Below are 26692 nucleotides of genomic sequence, written 5' to 3' on the forward strand. Positions count from 1 at the left end.
TCGCGCTTTCTCGCTCTCCTCCTCTCGCGCTTTCTCGCTCTCCTCCTCTCGCGCTTTCTCGCTCCCCTCCTCTCGCGCTTTCTTGCTCCCCTCCTCTCGCGCTTACTTGCTCCCCTCCTCTCGCGCTTTCTCCCTCTCCTCCTCTCGCGCTTTCTCACCCTCCTCCTCTCGCGCTTTCTCACCCTCCTCCTCTCGCGCTTTCTTGCCCTCACCCTCTCGCGTTTCTCGCTCTCCTCCTCCTCCCGCTTTCTCGCCGCCCTCCTCTCGCACTTTCTCGCCCTCCCCCTCTCGCGCTTTCTCGCTCTCCTCCTCTCGCGCTTTCTCGCCATCCCCCTCTCGCGCTTTCTCGCCCTCTCCCTCTCGCGCTTTCTCGCCCTCTCCCTCTCGCGCTTTCTCGCCATCCCCCTCTCGCGCTTTCTCGCCCTCTCCCTCTCGCGCTTTCTCGCCCTACTCCTCTCGCGCTTTCTCGCCCTACTCCTCTCGCGCTTTCTCGCCCTACTCCTCTCGCGCTTTTTCGCCCTCCGCCTCTCGCGCTTTTTCGCCCTCCTCCTCTCGCGCTTTCCCGCCGTCCTCCTCTCGCGCTTTTTCGCCCTCCGCCTCTCGCGCTTTTTCGCCCTCCTCCTCTCGCGCTTTCCCGCCGTCCTCCTCTCGCGCTTTCTCGCCCTCACCCTCTCACGCTTTCTCGCCCTCACCAACTCGCGCTTTCTCGCCCTCCTCCTCTCGCGCTTTCTCGCTCTCCTCCTCTCGCGCTTTCTCGCCCTCCCCCTCTCGCGCTTTCTCGCCCTCCCCCTCTCGCGCTTTCTCGCCCTCCCCCTCTCGCGCTTTCTCGCCCTCCCCCTCTCGCGCTTTCTCGCCCTCCCCCTCTCGCGCTTTCTCGCCCTCCTCCTCTAGCGCTTTCTCGCCCTCCCCCTCTCGCGCTTTCTCGCCCTCTCCCTCTCGCGCTTTCTCGCCATCCCCCTCTCGCGCTTTCTCGCCCTCCTCCTCTCGCGCTTTCTCGCCCTCTCCCTCTCGCGCTTTCTCGCCCTCTCCCTCTCGCGCTTTCTCGCCCTCTCCCTCTCGCGCTTTCTCGCCCTCTCCCTCTCGCGCTTTCTCGCCCTCTCCCTCTCGCGCTTTCTCGCCCTCTCCCTCTCGCGCTTTCTCGCCCTCTCCCTCTCGCGCTTTCTCGCCCTCTCCCTCTCGCGCTTTCTCGCCCTCCTCCTCTCGCGCTTTCTCGCTCTCCTCCTCTCCCGCTTTCTCACCCTCCTCCTCTCGCGCTTTCTCGCCCTCCTCCTCTCGCACTTTCTCGCCCTCCTCCTCTCGCGCTTTCTCGCTCTCCTCCTCTCGCGCTTTCTCGCCCTCTCCCTCTCGCGCTTTCTCGCCCTACTCCTCTCGCGCTTTTTCGCCCTACTCCTCTCGCGCTTTTTCTTCCTCCCCCTCTCGCGCTTTTTCGCCCACCTCCTCTCGCGCTTTCCCGCCGTCCTCCTCTCGCGCTTTCTCGCCCTCTCCCTCTCGCGCTTTCTCGCCCTACTCCTCTCGCGCTTTCTCGCCCTCCTCCTCTCGCGCTTTCTCGCTCTCCTCCTCTCCCGCTTTCTCACCCTGCTCCTCTCGCGCTTTCTCGCCCTCCTCCTCTCGCACTTTCTTGCCCTCCTCCTCTCGCGCTTTCTCGCCCTCTCCCTCTCGCGCTTTCTCGCCCTACTCCTCTCGCGCTTTTTCGCCCTACTCCTCTCGCGCTTTTTCGCCCTACTCCTCTCGCGCTTTTTCGCCCTACTCCTCTCGCGCTTTTTCTTCCTCCCCCTCTCGCGCTTTTTCGCCCACCTCCTCTCGCGCTTTCCCGCCGTCCTCCTCTCGCGCTTTCTCGCCCTCTCCCTCTCGCGCTTTCTCGCCCTACTCCTCTCGCGCTTTCTCGCCCTCCTCCTCTCGCGCTTTTTCGCCCTCCCCCTCTCGCGCTTTTTCGCCCATCTCCTCGCGCTTTCCCGCCGTCCTCCTCTCGCGCTTTGTCGCCATCCCCCTCTCGCGCTTTCTCGCCCTCCTCCTCTCGCGCTTTCTCGCTCTCCTCCTCTCGCGCTTTCTCGCCCTCCTCCTCTCGCGCTTTCTCGCACTCCCCCTCTCGCGCTTTCTCGCCCTCACCCTCTCGCGCTTTCTCGCCCTCCCCCTCTCGCGCTTTCTCGCCCTCCCCCTCTCGCGCTTTCTCGCCCTCCCCCTCTCGCGCTTTGTCGCCATCCCCCTCTCGCGCTTTCTCGCCCTCCTCCTCTCGCGCTTTCTCGCCCTCCTCCTCTCGCGCTTTCTCGCTCTCCCCCCTCGCGCTTTCTCGCCCTCCTCCTCTCGCGCTTTCTCGCCCTCCTCCTCTCGCGCTTTCTCGCCCTCCTCCTCTCGCGCTTTCTCGCCCTCCTCCTCTCGCGCTTTCTCGCCCTCCTCCTCTCGCGCTTTCTCGCCCTCCTCCTCTCGCGCTTTCTCGCCCTCCTCCTCTCGCGCTTTCTCGCCCTCCTCCTCTCGCGCTTTCTCGCCCTCTCCCTCTTGCGCTTTTGCGCCCTCTCCCTCTCGTGCTTTCTCGCTCTCCTCCTCTCGCGCTTTCTCGCCCTCCTCCTCTCGCGCTGTCTCGCCCTCCTCCTCTCGCGCTTTCTCGCCCTCCTCCTCTCGCGTTTCTCGCCCTCCTCCTCTAGCGCTTTCTCGCCCTCCCCCTCTCGCGCTTTCTCGCCCTCTCCCTCTCGCGCTTTCTCGCCCTCCTCCTCTCGCGCTTTCTCGCCCTCCTCCTCTCGCGCTTTCTCGCCCTCCTCCTCTCGCGCTTTCTCGCCCTCTGCCTCTCGCGCTTTCTCGCCCTCTGCCTCTCGCGCTTTCTCGCCCTCTCCCTCTCGCGCTTTCTCGCCCTCTCCCTCTCGCGCTTTCTCGCCCTCTCCCTCTCGTGCTTTCTCGCCCTCCTCCTCTCGCGCTTTCTCGCTCTCCTCCTCTCCCGCTTTCTCACCCTCCTCCTCTCGCGCTTTCTCACCCTCCTCCTCTCGCGCTTTCTCGCCCTCCTCCTCTCGCACTTTCTCGCCCTCCCCCTCTCGCGCTTTCTCGCTCTCCTCCTCTCGCGCTTTCTCGCCCTCTCCCTCTCGCGCTTTCTCGCCCTACTCCTCTCGCGCTTTTTCGCCCTACTCCTCTCGCGCTTTTTCTTCCTCCCCCTCTCGCGCTTTTTCGCCCACCTCCTCTCGCGCTTTCCCGCCGTCCTCCTCTCGCGCTTTCTCGCCCTCTCCCTCTCGCGCTTTCTCGCCCTACTCCTCTCGCGCTTTCTCGCCCTCCTCCTCTCGCGCTTTCTCGCTCTCCTCCTCTCCCGCTTTCTCGCCCTCCTCCTCTCGCACTTTCTTGCCCTCCCCCTCTCGCGCTTTCTCGCTCTCCTCCTCTCGCGCTTTCTCGCCCTCTCCCTCTCGCGCTTTCTCGCCCTACTCCTCTCGCGCTTTTTCGCCCTACTCCTCTCGCGCTTTTTCTTCCTCCCCCTCTCGCGCTTTTTGGCCCACCTCCTCTCGCGCTTTCCCGCCGTCCTCCTCTCGCGCTTTCTCGCCCTACTCCTCTCGCGCTTTCTCGCCCTCCTCCTCTCGCGCTTTCTCGCCCTCCTCCTCTCGCGCTTTTTCGCCCATCTCCTCGCGCTTTCCCGCCGTCCTCCTCTCGCGCTTTGTCGCCATCCCCCTCTCGCGCTTTCTCGCCCTCCTCTCGCACTTTCTTGCCCTCCCCCTCTCGCGCTTTCTCGCTCTCCTCCTCTCGCGCTTTCTCGCCCTCTCCCTCTCGCGCTTTCTCGCCCTACTCCTCTCGCGCTTTTTCGCCCTACTCCTCTCGCGCTTTTTCTTCCTCCCCCTCTCGCGCTTTTTGGCCCACCTCCTCTCGCGCTTTCCCGCCGTCCTCCTCTCGCGCTTTCTCGCCCTACTCCTCTCGCGCTTTCTCGCCCTACTCCTCTCGCGCTTTCTCGCCCTCCTCCTCTCGCGCTTTTTCGCCCATCTCCTCGCGCTTTCCCGCCGTCCTCCTCTCGCGCTTTGTCGCCATCCCCCTCTCGCGCTTTCTCGCCCTCCTCCTCTCGCGCTTTCTCGCTCTCCTCCTCTCGCGCTTTCTCGCCCTCCTCCTCTCGCGCTTTCTCGCACTCCCCCTCTCGCGCTTTCTCGCCCTCACCCTCTCGCGCTTTCTCGCCCTCACCCACTCGCGCTTTCTCGCCCTCCCCCTCTCGCGCTTTGTCGCCATCCCCCTCTCGCGCTTTGTCGCCATCCCCCTCTCGCGCTTTCTCGCCCTCCTCCTCTCGCGCTTTCTCGCCCTCCTCCTCTCGCGCTTTCTCGCCCTCCTCCTCTCGCGCTTTCTCGCCCTCCTCCTCTCGCGCTTTCTCGCCCTCCTCCTCTCGCGCTTTCTCGCCCTCCTCCTCTCGCGCTTTCTCGCCCTCCTCCTCTCGCGCTTTCTCGCTCTCCCCCTCTCGCGCTTTCTCGCCCTCCTCCTCTCGCGCTTTCTCGCCCTCCTCCTCTCGCGCTTTCTCGCCCTCCTCCTCTCGCGCTTTCTCGCCCTCCTCCTCTCGCGCTTTCTCGCCCTCCTCCTCTCGCGCTTTCTCGCCCTCTCCCTCTTGCGCTTTCTCGCCCTCTCCCTCTCGTGCTTTCTCGCTCTCCTCCTCTCGCGCTTTCTCGCCCTCCTCCTCTCGCGCTGTCTCGCCCTCCTCCTCTCGCGCTTTCTCGCCCTCCTCTCGCGCTTTCTCGCCCTCCTCCTCTCGCGCTTTCTCGCCCTCCTCCTCTCGCGCTTTATCGCCCTCCTCCTCTCGCGCTTTCTCGCCCTCCTCCTCTCGCGCTTTCTCGCCCTCCTCCTCTCGCGCTTTCTCGCCCTCCTCCTCTCGCGCTTTCTCGCCCTCCTCCTCTCGCGCTTTCTCGCCCTCCTCCTCTCGCGCTTTCTCGCCCTCCTCCTCTCGCGCTTTCTCGCCCTCCTCCTCTCGCGCTTTCTCGCCCTCCTCCTCTCGCGCTTTCTCGCCCTCCTCCTCTCGCGCTTTCTCGCCCTCCTCCTCTCGCGCTTTCTCGCCCTCCTCCTCTCGCGCTTTCTCGCCCTCCTCCTCTCGCGCTTTCTCGCCCTCCTCCTCTCGCGCTTTCTCGCCCTCCTCCTCTCGCGCTTTCTCGCCCTCCTCCTCTCGCGCTTTCTCGCCCTCCTCCTCTCGCGCTTTCTCGCCCTCCTCCTCTCGCGCTTTCTCGCCCTCCTCCTCTCGCGCTTTCTCGCCCTCCTCCTCTCGCGCTTTCTCGCCCTCCTCCTCTCGCGCTTTCTCGCCCTCCTCCTCTCGCGCTTTCTCGCCCTCCTCCTCTCGCGCTTTCTCGCCCTCCTCCTCTCGCGCTTTCTCGCCCTCCTCCTCTCGCGCTTTCTCGCCCTCCTCCTCTCGCGCTTTCTCGCCCTCCTCCTCTCGCGCTTTCTCGCCCTCCTCCTCTCGCGCTTTCTCGCCCTCCTCCTCTCGCGCTTTCTCGCCCTCCTCCTCTCGCGCTTTCTCGCCCTCCTCCTCTCGCGCTTTCTCGCCCTCCTCCTCTCGCGCTTTCTCGCCCTCCTCCTCTCGCGCTTTCTCGCCCTCCTCCTCTCGCGCTTTCTCGCCCTCCTCCTCTCGCGCTTTCTCGCCCTCCCCCTCTCGCGCTATCTCGCCCTCTCCCTCTCGCGCTATCTCGCCCTCCTCCTCTCGCGCTTGCTCTCTCTCTCTGGCGTGTCGGCGCTCACCCGGGCTCTCTTTCGAGTTCGTCCGCCCTCGCACATTCTTTTTCTCTCTGACACACATGGCCAGACTCACTCTTGATACTCCCAGGGCAGGATAACCATCCGTTTCAGTATCTCAGCCTGAATGTAGCTGAAATAGAGCAGATTATTCTTTTCCCTGACAGCTGTTAATTGAAACCAGTTTGGACGGTCTCCATCCAACTCCGTGGGGGCATGAATGTTGTAGGGCTGGAGTGTTCCTGCAGCCTCTCACCAAGAGATCAAAGATAAATAGCCTCACTTTGCATCAGTTCCCAGGCCTCGGGCTGTGTTCCAGGAGCTGCTTCTGTGCATTTGGAGGTGGATTGAGACAGATTCAGGCTCCATGGTTAAATGGCCTGATGACAATCACTGTTTACATCCATGTTTGACAATGATGGTTTGAGTGTGATACTGGGAAGGTTTGCTGGGAACCCTGCAACTGGAACCCACCACCATAGCGGCAGGAACGCAAAGAAAGAAAATAATCCATTGGAACATTCAGTAATGACATTATACACATATCAACACACAGCCTTTTTAAAAATAAATTTAGAGTACCCAATTCATTTTTTCCAATTAAGGGCAATTTAGCGTGGCTAATCCACCTAGCCTGCACCTCTTTTGGGATGTGGGGGCGAAACCCACGCAAATACGGGGAGAATGGGCAAACTTCACAGTGACCCAAAGCCGGGATCGAACCTGGGACATTAGCGCCGTGAGGCAGCAATGCTAACCACTGCACCACCCTGCTGCCCTAACACACAGCCTTTCTGATGTGTCCCACTGTTTGCAGTAGATGTAGTTTGTTCATAGAATTTTCAGTGCAGAAGGAGGCCATTTACCCATCGTGTCTGCACTGGCCCTTGGAAGGAACACCCCACTTAAGCCCACACCTCCACCTCATCCCCGCAACCCCACCCAACCCTTTTGGACACTAAGGGCAATTTAGCGCTCCCTCTTTTTCTCGCCTGCTCCCTCTTTCATTTTCTCGCCTAACCTGTACATCTTTGGACTGTGGGAGGAAACCGGAGACCCGGAGGAAACCCACGCACACGAGGAGAATGTGCAAACTCCACACAGACAGTGACCCAAGCCGGGAATTGAACCTGGGACCCTGGAGCTGTGAAGCAACTGTGCTAACCACTGTGCTACCGTGCAGCCCACATTACTGCTGATGCCCATGGTGGAGGCTTTGTTCCTGGGATCCTTTGGCGTTGGTGGCGTTTCTTTCTGTGTGGATGCGGAGTGTGTCTGATACTCCCTGTTGGGTGGTGTGTGAGAGCTGATCCTTGTTACGCAGCAACATTCCTGACCACTTTCCTCCCTCACCAGATTCCAGAGAGTCGGGGAACCTGTGCTTCTGCTTCCGCTGGCTCCTGATCTGGTTTAAGCGGGAATTCTCTTTCCCAGACATACTGCGGCTGTGGGAGGTGAGCACTCTTGATGTGAATCTGTTGTAAAGTGGGACCTGCAGTGGTCTGCAGACTGCGCCGTTCTGATTGTATTACTTTGTAGGACTGTCTTTAATTGAGGCAGATGGTCTCACCATGTGAAAGAGACTGTGTGTATTCAATGATTGTCCTCAAACTCTGTCCAAATACTTATATTGTTTCCCAATGCTGATTGCAGGCTCTCGGTGAACTGTGTTTTACATCAAATGTTTTTGTATGTGGCACACAAATGGGGAGAATAATCATCACAATTTTGCAACAAAGGAGCGATAAGCTGGCACATTATCAGAGTTTTACAGTGAGGGGTATATCGGTGTTACAGTGAGGGGTACATCAGAGAGTGTTACAGTGAGGGGTGTATCCGTGTTACAGTGAGGGGTGTATCAGTGTTACAGTGAGGGGTGTATCAGTGTTACAGTGAGGGGTGTATCGGTGTTACAGTGAGGGGTGTATCAGTGTTACAGTGAGAGGTGTATCAGAGAGTGTTACAGTGAGGGGTGTATCAGTGTTACAGTGAGGGGTGTATCAGAGAGTGTTACAGTGAGGGGTGTATCGGTGTTACAGTGAGGGGTGTATCAGTGTTACAGTGAGGGGTATATCAGAGAGTGTTACAGTGAGGGGTATATCAGAGTGTTACAGTGAGGGGTGTATCAGAGTGTTACAGTGAGTGGTGTATCAGTGTTACAGTGAGGGGTGTATCAGTGTTACAGTGAGGGGTGTATCAGAGAGTGTTACAGTGAGGGGTGTATCAGTGTTACAGTGAGGGGTGTATCAGTGTTACAGTGAGGGGTGTATCCGTGTTACAGTGAGGGGTGTATCAGTGTTACAGTGAGGGGTGTATCAGTGTTACAGTGAGGGGTGTATCAGTGTTACAGTGAGGGGTGTATCAGAGAGTGTTACAGTGAGGGGTGTATCGGTGTTACAGTGAGGGGTGTATCGGTGTTACAGTGAGAGGTGTATCAGAGAGTGTTACAGTGAGGGGTGTATCAGAGTGTTACAGTGAGGGGTGTATCAGTGTTACAGTGAGGGGTGTATCAGAGAGCGTTACAGTGAGGGGTGTATCGGTGTTACAGTGAGGGGTGTATCAGTGTTACAGTGAGGGGTATATCAGAGAGTGTTACAGTGAGGGGTATATCAGAGAGTGTTACAGTGAGGGGTGTATCAGAGTGTTACAGTGAGGGGTGTATCAGTGTTACAGTGAAGGGTGTATCAGTGTTACAGTGAGGGGTGTATCAGTGTTACAGTGAGGGGTGTATCAGAGTGTTACAGTGAGGGGTGTATCAGAGTGTTACAGTGAGGGGTGTATCAGTGGTACAGTGAGGGGTGGATCAGTGTTACAGTGAGGGGTATATCAGAGAGTGTTACAGTGAGGGGTGTATCAGTGTTACAGTGAGGGGTGTATCAGTGTTACAGTGAGGGGTGTATCAGTGTTACAGTGAGGGGTGTATCAGTGTTACAGTGAGGGGTGTATCAGAGAGTGTTACAGTGAGGGGTGTATCGGTGTTACAGTGAGGGGTATATCAGAGAGTGTTACAGTGAGGGGTATATCAGAGAGTGTTACAGTGAGGGGTATGTCAGAGAGTGGTACAGTGAGGGGTATATCAGAGAGTGTTACAGTGAGGAGTGTACCAGAGAGTGTTACAGTGAGGGGTGTATCAGTGTTACAGTGAGGGGTGTATCAGAGAGTGTTACAGTGAGGGGTATATCAGTGTTACATTGAGGGGTATATCAGAGGGTGTTCCAGTGAGGGGTATATCCGTGTTACAGTTAGGGGTATATCAGAGAGTGTTACAGTGAGGGGTATATCAGAGAGTGTTACAGTGAGGGGTATATCAGTGTTACAGTGAGGGGTATATCAGAGGGTGTTACAGTGAGGAGTATATCCGTGTTACAGTGAGGGTTGTATCAGTGTTACAGTGAGGGGTATATCAGACGGTGTTACAGTGAGGGGTATATCCGTGTTACACTGATGGGTGTATCAGTGTTACACTGAGGGGTATATCAGTGTTACAGTGAGGGGGGGTATATCCATGTTACAGTGAGGGGTATATCAGTGTTACAGTGAGGGGTATATCAGAGTGTTGCAGTGAGGGGTATATCCGTGTTACAGTGAGGGGTGTATCGGTGTTACAGTGAGGGGTATATCAGTGTTACAGTGAGGGATATATCAGAGAGTGTTACAGTGAGGGGTGTATTAGTGTTACAGTGAGGGGTGTATCAGTGTTACAGTGAGGGGTGTAACAGAGGGTGTTACAGTGAGGGGTGTATCAGTGTTACAGTGAGGGGTGTAACAGAGGGTGTTACAGTGAGGGGTGTATCAGTGTTGCAGTGAGGGGTGTACCAGAGGGTGTTACAGTAAGGGGTGTATCGGTGTTACAGTGAGGGGTGTATCAGTGTTACAGTGAGGGGTACATCAGAGAGTGTTACAGTGAGGGGTGTATCAGTGTTACAGTGAGGGGTGTATCAGTGTTACAGTGAGGGGTGTATCAGTGTTACAGTGAGGGGTGTATCAGAGGGTGTTACAGTGAGGGGTATATCAGAGGGTGTTACAGTGAGGGGTGTATCAGTGTTACAGTGAGGGGTATATCAGAGAGTGTTACAGTGAGGGGTATATCGGTGTTACAGTGAGGGGTGTATCAGAGAGTGTTACAGTGAGGGGTATATCAGAGAGTTTTACAGTGAGGGGTGTATCAGTGTTACAGTGAGGGGTGTATCAGAGCGTTACAGTGAGGGGTATATCAGAGTGTTACAGTGAGGGGTGTATTGGTGTTACAGTGAGGGGTGTATCAGAGGGTGTTACAGTGAGGGGTGTAACAGTGTTACAGTCAGGGGTATATCAGAGAGTGTTACAGTGAGAGGTATATCAGAGTGTTACAGTGAGGGGTGTATCGGTGTTACAGTGAGGGGTGTATGAGGGAGTGTTACAGTGAGGGGTATATCAGTGTTACAGTGAGGGGTGTATCCGTGTTACAGTGAGGGGTATATCAGAGAGTGTTACAGTGAGGGATATATCAGAGCGTTACAGTGAGGGGTATATCAGAGAGTGTTACAGTGAGGGGTGTATCGGTGTTACAGTGAGGGGTGTATCAGAGGGTGTTACAGCAAGGGGTGTATCCGTGTTACAGTGAGGGGTATATCAGAGGGTGTTACTGTGAGGGGTATATCAGAGTGTTACAGTGAGGGGTGTATCGGTGTTACAGTGAGGGGTGTATCAGAGGGTGTTACAGTGAGGGGTGTATCAGTGTTACAGTGAGGGGTGTATCAGTGTTACAGTGAGGGGTGTATCAGTGTTACAGTGAGGGGTGTATCAGTGTTACAGTGAGGGGTGTATCAGTGTTACAGTGAGGGGTGTATCAGTGTTACAGTGAGGGGTGTATCTGTGTTACAGTGAGGGCTGTATCTGTGTTACAGTGAGGGATGTATCAGTGTTACAGTGAGGGGTGTATCAGTGTTACAGTGAGGGGTGTATCAGTGTTACAGTGAGGGGTGTATCAGTGTTACAGTGAGGGGTGTATCAGTGTTACAGTGAGGGGTGTATCAGTGTTACAGTGAGGGGTGTATCAGTGTTACAGTGAGGGGTGTATCAGTGTTACAGTGAGGGGTATATGCGAGAGTGTTACAGTGAGGGGTGTATCAGTGTTACAGTGAGAGGTGTATCAGTGTTACAGTGAGGGGTGTATCAGAGAGTGTTACAGTCAAGGGTGTATACGTGTTACAGTGAGGGGTATATCAGAGAGTGTTACAGTGAGGGGTATATCAGAGAGTGTTACAGTGAGGGGTATATCAGAGAGTGTTACAGTGAGGGGTATATCAGAGAGTGTTACAGTGAGCGGGTATCCGAGTGTTACAGTGAGGGGGAGATCAGAGAGTGTTACAGTGAGGGGTGTATCAGAGTGTTACAGTGAGGGGTATATCAGAGAGTGTTACAGTGAGGGGTGTATCAGTGTTACAGTGAGGGGTGTATCAGTGTTACAGTGAGCGGTATGTCAAAGGGTGTTACAGTGAGGGGTATATCAGAGAGTGTTACAGTGAGAGGTATATCAGAGTGTTACAGTGAGGGGTGTATCGGTGTTACAGTGAGGGGTGTATCAGGGAGTGTTACAGTGAGGGGTATATCAGTGTTACAGTGAGGGGTGTATCGGTGTTACAGTGAGGGGTGTATCAGTGTTACAGTGAGGGGTGTACCAGTGTTACAGTGAGGGGTGTATCAGTGTTACTGTGAGGGGTATATCAGTGTTACAGTGAGGGGTGTATCCGTGTTACAGTGAGGGGTGTATCAGAGAGTGGTACAGTGAGGGGTGTATCAGTGTTACAGTGAGGGGTGTATCAGTGTTACAGTGAGGGGTGTATCAGTGTTACAGTGAGGGGTGTATCAGTGTTACAGTGAGACATGTATCAGTGTTACTGTGAGGGGTATATCAGTGTTACTGTGAGGGGTGTATCAGTGTTACAGTGAGGGGTATATGCGAGAGTGTTACAGTGAGGGGTGTATCAGTGTTACAGTGAGGGATGTATCAGTGTTACAGTGAGGGGTGTATCAGTGTTACAGTGAGTGGTATGTCAGAGAGTGTTACAGTGAGGGGTGTATCAGTGTTCCAGTGAGGGGTGTATCAGTGTTACAGTGAGGGGTATATCAGAGAGTTTTACAGTGAGGGGTATGTCAGAGAGTGTTACAGTGAGGGGTGTATCAGTGTTACAGTGAGGGGTATATCAGAGAGTGTTATAGTGAGGGGTATATCTGTCTTACAGTGAGGGGTATGTCAGAGAGTGTTACAGTGAGGGGTGTATCGGTGTTACAGTGAGGGGTGTATCAGAGGGTGTTACAGTGAGGGGTGTATCCGTGTTACAGTGAGGGGTATATCAGAGAGTGTTACAGTGAGGGATATATCAGAGAGTGTTACAGTGAGGGGTATATCAGAGTGTTACAGTGAGGGGTGTATCGGTGTTACAGTGAGGGGTGTATCGGTGTTACAGTGAGGGATGTATCAGTGTTACAGTGAGGGGTGTATCAGTGTTACAGTGAGGGGTGTATCAGTGTTACAGTGAGGGGTGTATCAGTGTTACAGTGAGGGGTGTATCAGTGTTACAGTGATGGGTGTATCAGAGAGTGTTGCAGTGAGGGGTGTATCAGAGAGTGTTACAGTGAGTGGTGTATCGGTGTTACAGTGAGGGGTGTATCCGTGTTACAGTGAGGGGTATATCAGAGAGTGTTACAGTGAGGGATATATCAGAGAGCGTTACAGTGAGGGGTATATCAGAGAGTGTTACAGTGAGGGGTATATCAGAGTGTTGCAGTGAGGGGTGTATCGGTGTTACAGTGAGGGGTGTATCAGAGGGTGTTACAGTGAGGGGTGTATCCGTGTTACAGTGAGGGGTGTATCTGTGTTACAGTGAGGGGTGTATCACTGTTACAGTGAGGGGTGTATCAGTGTTACAGTGAGGGGTGAATCAGTGTTACAGTGAGGGGTGTATCAGTGTTACAGTGAGGGGTGTATCAGTGTTACAGTGAGGGGTGTATCAGTGTTACAGTGAGGGGTATATCAGTGTTACAGTGAGGGGTGGATCAGTGTTACAGTGAGGGGTATATGCGAGAGTGTTACAGTGAGGGGTGTATCAGTGTTGCAGTGAGGGATGTATCAGTGTTACAGTGAGGGGTGTATCCGTGTTACAGTGAGGGGTATATCAGAGAGTGTTACAGTGAGGGATATATCAGAGAGCTTTACAGTGAGGGGTATATCAGAGAGTGTTACAGTGAGGGGTATATCAGAGTGTTACAGTGAGGGGTGTATCGGTGTTACAGTGAGGGGTGTATCAGAGGGTGTTACAGTGAGGGGTGTATCCGTGTTACAGTGAGGGGTATATCAGAGAGTGTTACAGTGAGGGATATATCAGAGAGTGTTACAGTGAGGGGTATATCAGAGTGTTACAGTGAGGGGTGTATCGGTGTTACAGTAAGGGGTGTATCGGTGTTACAGTGAGGGATGTATCAGTGTTACAGTGAGGGGTGTATCAGTGTTACAGTGAGGGGTATATCAGAGAGTGTTACAGTGAGGGGTGTAACCGTGTTACAGTGAGGGGTGTATCAGTGTTACAGTGAGGGGTGTACCAGTGTTTCAGTCAGGGGTGTATCTGTGTTACAGTGAGGGGTGTATCAGTGTTACAGTGAGGGGTATATCAGAGAGTGTTATAGTGAGGGGTATATCAGTGTTACAGTGAGGGGTATGTCAGAGAGTGTTACAGTGAGGGGTGTATCAGAGTGTTACAGTGAGGGGTGTATCAGAGAGTGGTACAGTGAGGGGTGTATCAGAGTGTGTTACAGTGAGGGGTGTATCAGTGTTACAGTGAGGGGTGTATCAGTGTTACAGTGAGGGGTGTATCAGTGTTACAGTGAGGGGTGTATCAGTGTTACAGTGAGGGGTATATGCGAGAGTGTTACAGTGAGGGGTGTATCAGTGTTACAGTGAGGGATGTATCAGTGTTACAGTGAGGGGTGTATCAGAGTGTTACAGTGAGGGGTGTATCAGAGAGTGGTACAGTGAGGGGTGTATCAGTGTTACAGTGAGGAGTGTATCAGTGTTACAGTGAGGGGTGTATCAGTGTTACAGTGAGGGGTATGTCAGAGAGTGTTATAGTGAGGGGTATATCAGTGTTACAGTGAGGGGTATGTCAGAGAGTGTTACAGTGAGGGGTGTATCAGTGTCACAGTGAGGGGTGTATCAGTGTTACAGTGAGGGGTATATCAGAGAGTGTTACAGTGAGGGGTATGTCAGAGAGTGTTACAGTGAGGGGTGTATCAAAGTGTTACAGTGAGGGGTATATCAGAGAGTGTCACAGTGAGGGGTATATCAGAGAGTGTTACAGTGAGGGGTATGTCAGAGAGTGTTACAGTGAGGGGTGTATCAGTGGTACAGTGAGGGGTATATCAGAGTGTTACAGTGAGGGGTGTATCAGTGTTACAGTGAGGGGTGTATCAGTGTTACAGTGAGGGGTGTATCAGTGTTACAGTGAGGGGTGTATCAGTGTTTCAGTGAGGGGTCTATCAGAGAGTGTTACAGTGAGGGGTATGTCAGAGAGTGTTACAGTGAGGGGTGTATCAGAGTGTTACAGTGAGGGGTATATCAGAGAGTGTTACAGTGAGGGGTGTATCAGAGAGTGTTACAGTGAGGGGTATATCAGAGAGTGTTACAGTGAGGGGTGTATCAGTGTTACAGTGAGGGGTGTATCAGAGAGTGTTACAGTGAGTGGTGTATCGGTGTTACAGTGAGGGGTGTAACGGTGTTACAGTGAGGGGTGTATCAGTGGGTGTTACAGTGAGGGGTGTATCAGTGTTACAGTGAGGGGTGTATCAGTGTTACAGTGAGGGGTGTATCCGAGAGTGTTACAGTGAGGGGTGTATCCGAGAGTGTTACAGTGAGGGGTATATCAGAGAGTGTTACAGTGAGGGGTGTATCAGAGAGTGTTACAGTGAGGGGTGTATCAGAGAGTGTTACAGTGAGTGGTGTATCGGTGTTACAGTGAGGGGTGTAACGGTGTTACAGTGAGGGGTGTATCAGAGGGTGTTACAGTGAGGGGTGTATCAGCGTTACAGTGAGGGGTATATCAGAGAGTGTTACAGTGAGACGTATATCAGTGTTACAGTGAGGAGTGTATCAGGGAGTGTTACAGTGAGGGGTATATCAGTGTTACAGTGAGGGGTGTATCGGTGTTACAGTGAGGGGTGTTTCGGTGTTTCAGCGAGGGGTGTATCAGAGTGTTACAGTGAGGGGTGTATCAGAGAGTGTTACAGTGAGGGGTGTATCCGTGTTACAGTGAGGGGTGTATCCGTGTTACAGTGAGGGTGTATCAGTGTTACAGTGAGGGGTGTATCAGTGTTACAGTGAGGGGTATATCAGTGTTACAGTGAGGGATGTATCAGAGTTACAGTGAGAGGTGTATCAGTGTTACAGTGAGGGGTGTATCAGTGTTACAGTGAGGGGTGTATCAGAGAGTGTTACAGTGAGGGGTGTATCAGTGTTACAGTGAGGGGTGTTACAGTGAGGGGTGTATCAGTGTTACAGTGAGGGGTGTATCAGTGTTACAGTGAGGGGTGTATCAGTGTTACAGTGAGGGGTGTATCAGTGTTAGTGAGGGGTGTATCAGTGTTACAGTGAGGGGTGTATCAGTGTTACAGTGAGGGGTGTATCAGTGTTACAGTGAGGGGTGTATCAGTGTTACAGTGAGGGATGTATCAGTGTTACAGTGAGGGGTGTATCAGTGTTACAGTGAGGGGTATATGCGAGAGTGTTACAGTGAGGGGTGTATCAGTGTTACAGTGAGAGGTGTATCAGTGTTACAGTGAGGGGTGTATCAGAGAGTGTTACGGTCAAGGGTGTATACGTGTTACAGTGAGGGGTATATCAGAGAGTGTTACAGTGAGGGGTATATCAGAGAGTGTTACAGTGAGGGGTATATCAGAGAGTGTTACAGTGAGGGGGTATCCGAGTGTTACAGTGAGGGGGAGATCAGAGAGTGTTACAGTGAGGGGTGTATCAGAGTGTTACAGTGAGGGGTATATCAGAGAGTGTTACAGTGAGGGGTGTATCAGTGTTACAGTGAGGGGTGTATCAGTGTTACAGTGAGGGGTATGTCAAAGGGTGTTACAGTGAGGGGTGTATCAGGGAGTGTTACAGTGAGGGGTATATCAGTGTTACAGTGAGGGGTGTATCGGTGTTACAGTGAGGGGTGTATCAGTGTTACAGTGAGGGGTGTATCGGTGTTACAGTGAGGGGTGTATCAGGGAGTGTTACTGTGAGGGGTATATCAGTGTTACAGTGAGGGGTGTATCGGTGTTACAGTGAGGGGTGTATCAGTGTTACAGTGAGGGGTGTACCAGTGTTACAGTGAGGGGTGTACCAGTGTTACAGTGAGGGGTGTATCAGTGTTACTGTGAGGGGTATATCAGTGTTACAGTGAGGGGTGTATCAGTGTTACAGTGAGGGGTATATGCGAGAGTGTTACAGTGAGGGGTGTTACAGTGAGGGATGTATCAGTGTTACAGTGAGGGATGTATCAGTGTTACAGTGAGGGGTGTATCAGTGTTACAGTGAGGGGTATATCAGAGAGTGTTATAGTGAGGGGTGTATCAGTTTTACAGTGAGGGGTTTATCAGAGTGTTACAGTGAGGGGTGTATCAGAGAGTGGTACAGTCAGGGGTGTATCAGTGTTACAGTGAGGGGTGTATCAGTGTTACAGTGAGGGGCGTATCAGTGTTACAGTGAGGGGTGTATCAGTGTTACAGTGAGGCGTGTATCAGTGTTACTGTGAGGGGTATATCAGTGTTACTGTGAGGGGTGTATCAGTGTTACAGTGAGGGATGTATCAGTGTTACAGTGAGGGATGTATCAGTGTTACAGTGAGGGGTGTATCAGTGTTACAGTGAGGGGTATGTCAGAGAGTGTTACAGTGAGGGGTGTATCAGTGTTCCAGTGAGGGGTGTATCAGTGTTACAGTGAGGGGTATATCAGAGAGTTTTACAGTGAGGGGTATGTCAGAGAGTGTTACAGTGAGGGGTGTATCAGTGTTACAGTGAGGGGTATATCAGAGAGTGTTATAGTGAGGGGTATATCAGTCTTACAGTGAGGGGTATGTCAGAGAGTGTTACAGTGAGGGGTGTATCAGTGTTCCAGTGAGGGGTGTATCAGTGTTACAGTGAGGGGTGTATCAGAGAGTGTTACAGTGAGGGGTATATCAGAGAGTGTTACAGTGAGGGGTGTATCGGTGTTACAGTGAGGGGTGTATCAGAGGGTGTTACAGTGAGGGGTGTATCCGTGTTACAGTGAGGGGTATATCAGAGAGTGTTACAGTGAGGGGTATATCAGAGTGTTACAGTGAGGGGTGTATCGGTGTTACAGTGAGGGGTGTATCGGTGTTACAGTCAGGGATGTATCAGTGTTACAGTGAGGGGTGTATCAGTGTTACAGTGAGGGGTGTATCAGTGTTACCGTGAGGGGTGTATCAGTGTTACAGTGAGGGGTGTATCAGTGTTACAGTGAGGGGTGTATCAGTGTTACAGTGAGGGGTGTATCAGAGAGTGTTGCAGTGAGGGGTGTATCGGTGTTACAGTGAGGGGTGTATCCGTGTAACAGTGAGGGGTATATCAGAGAGCGTTACAGTGAGGGGTATATCAGAGAGTGTTACAGTGAGGGGTATATCAGAGTGTTACAGTGAGGGGTGTATCGGTGTTACAGTGAGGGGTGTATCAGAGGGTGTTACAGTGAGGGGTGTATCCGTGTTACAGTGAGGGGTGTATCTGTGTTACAGTGAGGGGTGTATCACTGTTACAGTGAGGGGTGTATCAGTGTTACAGTGAGGGGTGTATCAGTGTTACAGTGAGGGGTGTATCAGTGTTACAGTGAGGGGTGTATCAGTGTTACAGTGAGGGGTATATCAGTGTTACAGTGAGGGGTGTATCAGTGTTACAGTGAGGGGTATATGCGAGAGTGTTACAGTGAGGGGTGTATCAGTGTTACAGTGAGGGATGTATCAGTGTTACAGTGAGGGGTGTATCCGTGTTACAGTGAGGGGTATATCAGAGAGTGTTACAGTGAGGGATATATCAGAGAGCTTTACAGTGAGGGGTATATCAGAGAGTGTTACAGTGAGGGGTATATCAGAGTGTTACAGTGAGGGGTGTATCGGTGTTACAGTGAGGGGTGTATCAGAGGGTGTTACAGTGAGGGGTGTATCCGTGTTACAGTGAGGGGTATATCAGAGAGTTACAGTGAGGGATATATCAGAGAGTGTTACAGTGAGGGGTATATCAGAGTGTTACAGTGAGGGGTGTGTCGGTTTTACAGTGAGGGGTGTATCGGTGTTACAGTGAGGGATGTATCAGTGTTACAGTGAGGGGTGTATCAGTGTTACAGTGAGGGGCATATCAGAGAGTGTTACAGTGAGGGGTGTATCAGTGTTACAGTGAGGGGTGTATCAGTGTTACAGTGAGGGGTGTACCAGTGTTACAGTGAGGGGTGTATCTGTGTTACAGTGAGGGGTGTATCAGTGTTACAGTGAGGGGTATATGCGAGAGTGTTACAGTGATGGTTGTATCAGTGTTACAGTGAGGGATGTATCAGTGTTACAGTGAGAGGTGTATCATTGTTACAGTGAGGGGTATGTCAGAGAGTGTTACAGTGAGGGGTGTATCAGTGTTACAGTGAGGGGTGTATCAGTGTTACAGTGAGGGGTATATCAGAGAGTGTTACAGTGAGGGGTATGTCAGAGAGTGTTACAGTGAGGGGTGTATCAGTGTGTTACAGTGAGGGGTATATCAGAGTGTTACAGTGAGGGGTGTATCAGAGTGTTACAGTGAGGGGTATATCAGAGAGTGTTACAGTGAGGGGTGTATCAGTGGTACAGTGTGGGGTATATCAGTGTCACAGTGAGGGGTATATCAGTGAGTGTTATAGTGAGGGGTATATCAGTGTTACAGTGAGGGGTATGTCAGAGAGTGTTACAGTGAGGGGTGTATCAGTGTTACAGTGAGGGGTGTATCAGTGTTACAGTGAGGGGTATATCAGAGAGTGTTACAGTGAGGGGTATATCAGAGAGTGTTACAGTGAGGGGTATGTCAGAGAGTGTTACAGTGAGGGGTGTCTCAGAGTGTTACAGTGAGGGGTATATCAGAGTGTTACAGTGAGGGGTGTATCAGAGTGTTACAGTGAGGGGTATATCAGAGAGTGTTACAGTGAGGGGTGTATCAGTGGAACAGTGAGGGGTATATCAGAGTGTTACAGTGAGGGGTGTATCAGTGTTACAGTGAGGGGTGTATCAGTGTTACAGTGAGGGGTGTATCAGTGTTACAGTGAGGGGTGTATCAGTGTTACAGTGAGGGGTGTATCAGTGTTACAGTGAGGGGTGTATCAGTGTTACAGTGAGGGGTGTATCAGTGTTACAGTGAGGGGTGTATCAGTGTTACAGTGAGGGGTGTATCAGTGTTACAGTGAGGGGTGTATCAGTGTTACAGTGAGGGGTGTATCAGTGTTACAGTGAGGGGTGTATCAGTGTTACAGTGAGGGGTGTATCAGTGTTACAGTGAGGGGTGTATCAGTGTTACAGTGAGGGGTGTATCAGTGTTACAGTGAGGGGTGTATCAGTGTTACAGTGAGGGGTGTATCAGTGTTACAGTGAGGGGTGTATCAGTGTTACAGTGAGCGGTGTATTAGTGTTACAGTGAGGGGTGTATCAGAGAGTGTTGCAGTGAGGGGTGTATCAGAGAGTGTTACAGTGAGGGGTGTATCAGAGAGTGTTACAGTGAGTGGTGTATCGGTGTTACAGTGAGGGGTGTATCCGTGTTACAGTGAGGGGTATATCAGAGAGTGTTACAGTGAGGGATATATCAGAGAGCGTTACAGTGAGGGGTATATCGGAGAGTGTTACAGTGAGGGGTATATCAGAGTGTTACAGTGAGGGGTGTATCGGTGTTACAGTGAGGGGTGTATCAGAGGGTGTTACAGTGAGGGGTGTATCCGTGTTACAGTGAGGGGTATATCAGAGAGTGTTACAGTGAGGGATATATCAGAGAGTGTTACAGTGAGGGGTATATCAGAGTGTTACAGTGAGGGGTGTATCGGTGTTACAGTGAGGGGTGTATCAGAGGGTGTTACAGTGAGGGGTGTATCAGTGTTACAGTGAGGGGTGTATCAATGTTACAGTGAGGGGTGTATCAGTGTTACAGTGAGGGGTGTATCAGTGTTACAGTGAGGGGTGTATCTGTGTTACAGTGAGGGGTGTATCTGTGTTACAGTGAGGGGTGTATCAGTGTTACAGTGAGGGGTGTATCAGTGTTACAGTGAGGGGTGTATCAGTGTTACAGTGAGGGGTGTATCAGTGTTACAGTGAGGGGTGTATCAGTGTTACAGTGAGGGGTGTATCAGTGTTACAGTGAGGGGTGTATCAGTGTTACAGTGAGGGGTGTATCAGTGTTACAGTGAGGGGTGTATCAGTGTTACAGTGAGGGGTGTATCAGTGTTACAGTGAGGGGTGTATCAGTGTTACAGTGATGGGTATATGCGAGAGTGTTACAGTGAGGGGTGTATCAGTGTTACAGTGAGGGATGTATCAGTGTTACAGTGAGGGGTGTATCCGTGTTACAGTGAGGGGTATATCAGAGAGTGTTACAGTGAGGGGTATATCAGAGAGTGTTACAGTGAGGGGTATATCAGAGTGTTACAGTGAGGGGTGTATCAGTGTTACAGTGAGGGGTGTATCAGTGTTACAGTGAGGGGTATATCAGTGTTACAGTGAGGGGTGTATCTGTGTTACAGTGAGGGGTATATCAGTGAGTGTTACAGTGAGGGGTGTATCAGTGGTACAGTGTGGGGTATATCAGTGTCACAGTGAGGGGTATATCAGTGAGTGTTATAGTGAGGGGTATATCAGTGTTACAGTGAGGGGTATGTCAGAGAGTGTTACAGTGAGGGGTGTATCAGTGTTACAGTGAGGGGTGTATCAGTGTTACAGTGAGGGGTATATCAGAGAGTGTTACAGTGAGGGGTATATCAGAGAGTGTTACAGTGAGGGGTATGTCAGAGAGTGTTACAGTGAGGGGTGTCTCAGAGTGTTACAGTGAGGGGTATATCAGAGAGTGTTACAGTGAGGGGTGTATCAGTGGAACAGTGAGGGGTATATCAGAGTGTTACAGTGAGGGGTGTATCAGTGTTACAGTGAAGGGTGTATCAGTGTTACAGTGAGGGGTGTATCAGTGTTACAGTGAGGGGTGTATCAGTGTTACAGTGAGGGGTGTATCAGTGTTACAGTGAGGGGTGTATCAGTGTTACAGTGAGGGGTGTATCAGTGTTACAGTGAGGGGTGTATCAGTGTTACAGTGAGGGGTGTATCAGTGTTACAGTGAGGGGTGTATCAGTGTTACAGTGAGGGGTGTATCAGTGTTACAGTGAGGGGTGTATCAGTGTTACAGTGAGGGGTGTATCAGTGTTACAGTGAGGGGTGTATCAGTGTTACAGTGAGGGGTGTATCAGTGTTACAGTGAGGGGTGTATTAGTGTTACAGTGAGGGGTGTATCAGAGAGTGTTGCAGTGAGGGGTGTATCAGAGAGTGTTACAGTGAGGGGTGTATCAGAGAGTGTTACAGTGAGTGGTGTATCGGTGTTACAGTGAGGGGTGTATCAGTGTTACAGTGAGGGATGTATCAGTGTTACAGTGAGGGATGTATCAGTGTTACAGTGAGGGGTATATCAGAGAGTGTTATAGTGAGCGGTGTATTAGTGTTACAGTGAGGTGTGTATCAGAGTGTTACAGTGAGGGGTGTATCAGAGAGTGGTACAGTGAGGGGTGTATCAGTGTTACAGTGAGGGGTGTATCAGTGTTACAGTGAGGGGTGTATAGTGTTACAGTGAGGGGTGTATAGTGTTACAGTGAGGGGTGTATCAGTGTTACTGTGAGGGGTATATCAGTGTTACTGTGAGGGGTGTATCAGTGTTACAGTGAGGGGTATATGCGAGAGTGTTACAGTGAGGGGTGTATCAGTGTTACAGTGAGGGATGTATCAGTGTTACAGTGAGGGGTGTATCAGTGTTACAGTGAGGGGTATATCAGAGAGTGTTATAGTGAGGGGTGTATCAGTGTTACAGTGAGGGGTGTATAGTGTTACAGTGAGGGATGTATCAGTGTTACAGTGAGGGATGTATCAGTGTTACAGTGAGGGGTATATCAGAGAGTGTTATAGTGAGCGGTGTATTAGTGTTACAGTGAGGTGTGTATCAGAGTGTTACAGTGAGGGGTGTATCAGAGAGTGGTACAGTGAGGGGTGTATCAGTGTTACAGTGAGGGGTGTATCAGTGTTACAGTGAGGGGTGTATAGTGTTACAGTGAGGGGTGTATCAGTGTTACAGTGAGGGGTGTATCAGTGTTACTGTGAGGGGTATATCAGTGTTACTGTGAGGGGTGTATCAGTGTTACAGTGAGGGGTATATGCGAGAGTGTTACAGTCAGGGGTGTATCAGTGTTACAGTGAGGGATGTATCAGTGTTACAGTGAGGGGTGTATCAGTGTTACAGTGAGGGGTATATCAGAGAGTGTTATAGTGAGGGGTATATCAGTCTTACAGTGAGGGGTATGTCAGAGAGTGTTACAGTGAGGGGTGTATCAGTGTTCCAGTGAGGGGTGTATCAGTGTTACAGTGAGGGGTATATCAGAGAGTGTTACAGTGAGGGGTATGTCAGACAGTGTTACAGTGAGGGGTGTATCAGAGTGTTACAGTGAGGGGTATATCAGAGAGTGTCACAGTGAGGGGTCTATCAGAGAGTGTTACAGTGAGGGGTATATCAGAGAGTGTTACAGTGAGGGGTGTATCAGTGGTACAGTGAGGGGTATATCAGAGTGTTACAGTGAGGGGTGTATCAGTGTTACAGTGAGGGGTGTATCAGTGTTACAGTGAGGGGTATATCGGTGTTATAGTGAGGGGTATATCAGTGTTACAGTGAGGGGTGTATGAGAGAGTGTTACAGTGAGGGGTACATCAGAGAGTTACAGTGAGGGGTATATCAGAGAGTGTTACAGTGAGGGGTGTATCAGAGAGTGTTACAGTGAGGGGTGTATCAGAGTGTGACAGTGAGGGGTGTATCAGAGTGTTACAGTGAGGGGTGGATCAGAGAGTGTTACAGTGAGTGGTGTTTCGGTGTTACAGTGAGGGGTGTAACCGTGTTATAGTGAGGGGTATATCAGAGAGTGTTACAGTGAGGGATATATCAGAGAGCGTTACAGTGAGGGGTATATCAGAGAGTGTTACAGTGAGGGGTATATCAGAGTGTTACAGTGAGGGGTGTATCGGTGTTTCAGTGAGGGGTGTATCAGGGAGTGTTACAGTGAGGGGTATATCAGTGTTACAGTGAGGGGTGTATCGGTGTTACAGTGAGGGGTGTTTCGGTGTTTCAGTGAGGGGTGTATCAGAGTGTTACAGTGAGGGATGTATCAGAGTGTTACAGTGAGGGGTGTATCAGAGTGTTACAGTGAGGGGTGTATCAGAGAGTGTTACAGTGAAGGGTATATCAGAGTGTTACTGTGAGGGGTGTATCAGTGTTACAGTGAGGGGTGTATCCATGTTACAGGTGAGGGGTGGAGCAGTGTTACAGTGAGGGGTGTATCAGTGTTACAGTGAGGGGTGTTTCAGTGTTACAGTCAGGGAAGTATCAGTGTTACAGTGAGGGATGTATCAGTGTTACAGTGAGGGGTGTATCAGTGTTACAATGAGGGGTGTATCAGTGTTACAGTGAGGGGTGTATCAGTGTTACAGTGAGGGGTGTATCAGTGTTACAGTGAGGGGTGTATCAGTGTTACAGTGAGGGGTATATGCGAGAGTGTTACAGTGAGGGGTGTATCAGTGTTACAGTGAGGGATGTATCAGTGTTACAGTGAGGGGTGTATCAGTGTTACAGTAAGGGGTGTATCAGAGAGTGTTACAGTGAAGGGTGTATACGTGTTACAGTGAGGGGTATATCAGAGAGTGTTACAGTGAGGGGTGTATCAGAGTGTTACAGTGAGGGGTGTATCAGAGAGTGTTACACTGAGGGGTATATCAGAGAGTGTTACAGTGAGGGGTGTATCAGTGTTACAGTGAGCGGTGTATCTGTGTTACAGTGAGGGGTGTATCAGTGTTACAGTGAGGGGTATATCAGAGAGTGTTACAATGAGGGGTGTATCAGAGAGTGTTACAGTGAGGGGTGTATCAGAGAGTGTTACAGTGAGGGGTGTATCAGAGTGTTACAGTGAGGGGTGTATCAGTGTTACAGTGAGAGGTATATCAGAGTGTTACAGTGAGGGGTGTATCGGTGTTACAGTGAGGGGTGTATCAGGGAGTGTTACAGTGAGGGGTGTATCCGTGTTACAGTGAGGGGTGTATCCGTGTTACAGTGAGGGGTGTATCAGTGTTACAGTGAGGGGTTTATCCGTGTTACAGTGAGGGGTGTATCAGTGTTACAGTGAGGGGTGTATCAGTGTTACAGTGAGGGGTATATCAGTGTTACAGTGAGGGATGTATCAGTGTTACAGTGAGGGGTGTAACAGTGTTGCAGTGAGGGGTGTATCAGTGTTACAGTGAGGGGTGTATCAGAGAGTGTTACAGTGAGGGGCGTTACAGTGAGGGGTGTATCAGTGTTACAGTGAGGGGTGTTACAGTGAGGGGTGTATCAGTGTTACAGTGAGGGGTGTATCAGTGTTACAGTGAGGGGTATATGCGAGAGTGTTACAGTGAGGGGTGTACCAGTGTTACAGTGAGGGGTGTACCAGTGTTACAGTGAGGGGTGTATCAGTGTTACAGTGAGGGGTGTATCAGTGTTACAGTGAGGGGTGTATCAGTGTTACAGTGAGGGGTGTATCAGTGTTACAGTGAGGGGTGTATCAGTGTTACAGTGAGGGGTGTATCAGTGTTACTGTGAGGGGTGTATCAGAGGGTGTTACAGTGAGGGGTGTATCCGTGTTACAGTGAGGGGTGTATCTGTGTTACAGTGAGGGGTGTATCACTGTTACAGTGAGGGGTGTATCAGTGTTACAGTGAGGGGTGAATCAGTGTTACAGTGAGGGGTGTATCAGTGTTACAGTGAGGGGTGTATCAGTGTTACAGTGAGGGGTATATCAGTGTTACAGTGAGGGGTGGATCAGTGTTACAGTGAGGGGTATATGCGAGAGTGTTACAGTGAGGGGTGTATCAGTGTTGCAGTGAGGGATGTATCAGTGTCACAGTGAGGGGTGTATCCGTGTTACAGTGATGGGTATATCAGAGAGTGTTACAGTGAGGGATATATCAGAGAGCTTTACAGTGAGGGGTATATCAGAGAGTGTTACAGTGAGGGGTATATCAGAGTGTTACAGTGAGGGGTGTATCGGTGTTACAGTGAGGGGTGTATCAGAGGGTGTTACAGTGAGGGGTGTATCCGTGTTACAGTGAGGGGTATATCAGAGAGTGTTACAGTGAGGGATATATCAGAGAGTGTTACAGTGAGGGGTATATCAGAGTGTTACAGTGAGGGGTGTATCGGTGTTACAGTGAGGGGTGTATCGGTGTTACAGTGAGGGATGTATCAGTGTTACAGTGAGGGGTGTATCAGTGTTACAGTGAGGGGTATATCAGAGAGTGTTACAGTGAGGGGTGTAACCGTGTTACAGTGAGGGGTGTATCAGTGTTACAGTGAGGGGTGTACCAGTGTTTCAGTCAGGGGTGTATCTGTGTTACAGTGAGGGGTGTATCAGTGTTACAGTGAGGGGTATATCAGAGAGTGTTATAGTGAGGGGTATATCAGTGTTACAGTGAGGGGTATGTCAGAGAGTGTTACAGTGAGGGGTGTATCAGAGTGTTACAGTGAGGGGTGTATCAGAGAGTGGTACAGTGAGGGGTGTATCAGAGTGTGTTACAGTGAGGGGTGTATCAGTGTTACAGTGAGGGGTGTATCAGTGTTACAGTGAGGGGTGTATCAGTGTTACAGTGAGGGGTATATGCGAGAGTGTTACAGTGAGGGGTGTATCAGTGCTACAGTGAGGGATGTATCAGTGTTACAGTGAGGGGTGTATCAGTGTTACAGTGAGGGGTGTATCAGAGTGTTACAGTGAGGGGTGTATCAGAGAGTGGTACAGTGAGGGGTGTATCAGTGTTACAGTGAGGAGTGTATCAGTGTTACAGTGAGGGGTGTATCAGTGTTACAGTGAGGGGTATGTCAGAGAGTGTTATCGTGAGGGGTATATCAGTGTTACAGTGAGGGGTATGTCAGAGAGTGTTACAGTGAGGGGTGTATCAGTGTCACAGTGAGGGGTGTATCAGTGTTACAGTGAGGGGTATATCAGAGAGTGTTACAGTGAGGGGTATGTCAGAGAGTGTTACAGTGAGGGGTGTATCAAAGTGTTACAGTGAGGGGTATATCAGAGAGTGTCACAGTGAGGGGTATATCAGAGAGTGTTACAGTGAGGGGTATGTCAGAGAGTGTTACAGTCTGGGGTGTATCAGTGGTACAGTGAGGGGTATATCAGAGTGTTACAGTGAGGGGTGTATCAGTGTTACAGTGAGGGGTGTATCAGTGTTACAGTGAGGGGTGTATCAGTGTTACAGTGAGGGGTGTATCAGTGTTACAGTGAGGGGTGTATCAGTGTTTCAGTGAGGGGTCTATCAGAGAGTGTTACAGTGAGGGGTATGTCAGAGAGTGTTACAGTGAGGGGTGTATCAGAGTGTTACAGTGAGGGGTATATCAGAGAGTGTTACAGTGAGGGGTGTATCAGAGAGTGTTACAGTGAGGGGTATATCAGAGAGTGTTACAGTGAGGGGTGTATCAGTGTTACAGTGAGGGGTGTATCAGAGAGTGTTACAGTGAGTGGTGTATCGGTGTTACAGTGAGGGGTGTAACGGTGTTACAGTGAGGGGTGTATCAGTGGGTGTTACAGTGAGGGGTGTATCAGTGTTACAGTGAGGGGTGTATCAGTGTTACAGTGAGGGGTGTATCCGAGAGTGTTACAGTGAGGGGTGTATCCGAGAGTGTTACAGTGAGGGGTATATCAGAGAGTGTTACAGTGAGGGGTGTATCA

General features: G+C 51.4%; 1 protein-coding gene across 1 annotated transcript in view; it reads left to right on the forward strand.

Moving 5' to 3' along the window:
• tbc1d17 (TBC1 domain family, member 17) overlaps window positions 1-26692 on the forward strand; it is a 133247-nt gene that overhangs the window by 41283 nt on the left and 65272 nt on the right. Inside the window, exon 14 of the mRNA XM_072492372.1 lies at window positions 7015-7112. Within this exon, the coding sequence (XP_072348473.1) occupies window positions 7015-7112 (98 nt within the window). The remainder of the gene's footprint in view (window positions 1-7014; window positions 7113-26692) is intronic.

The sequence above is a fragment of the Scyliorhinus torazame genome, chromosome 29 (genome assembly GCF_047496885.1).
Source record: "Scyliorhinus torazame isolate Kashiwa2021f chromosome 29, sScyTor2.1, whole genome shotgun sequence".
NCBI classification, from domain to species: Eukaryota; Metazoa; Chordata; class Chondrichthyes; order Carcharhiniformes; family Scyliorhinidae; genus Scyliorhinus; species Scyliorhinus torazame.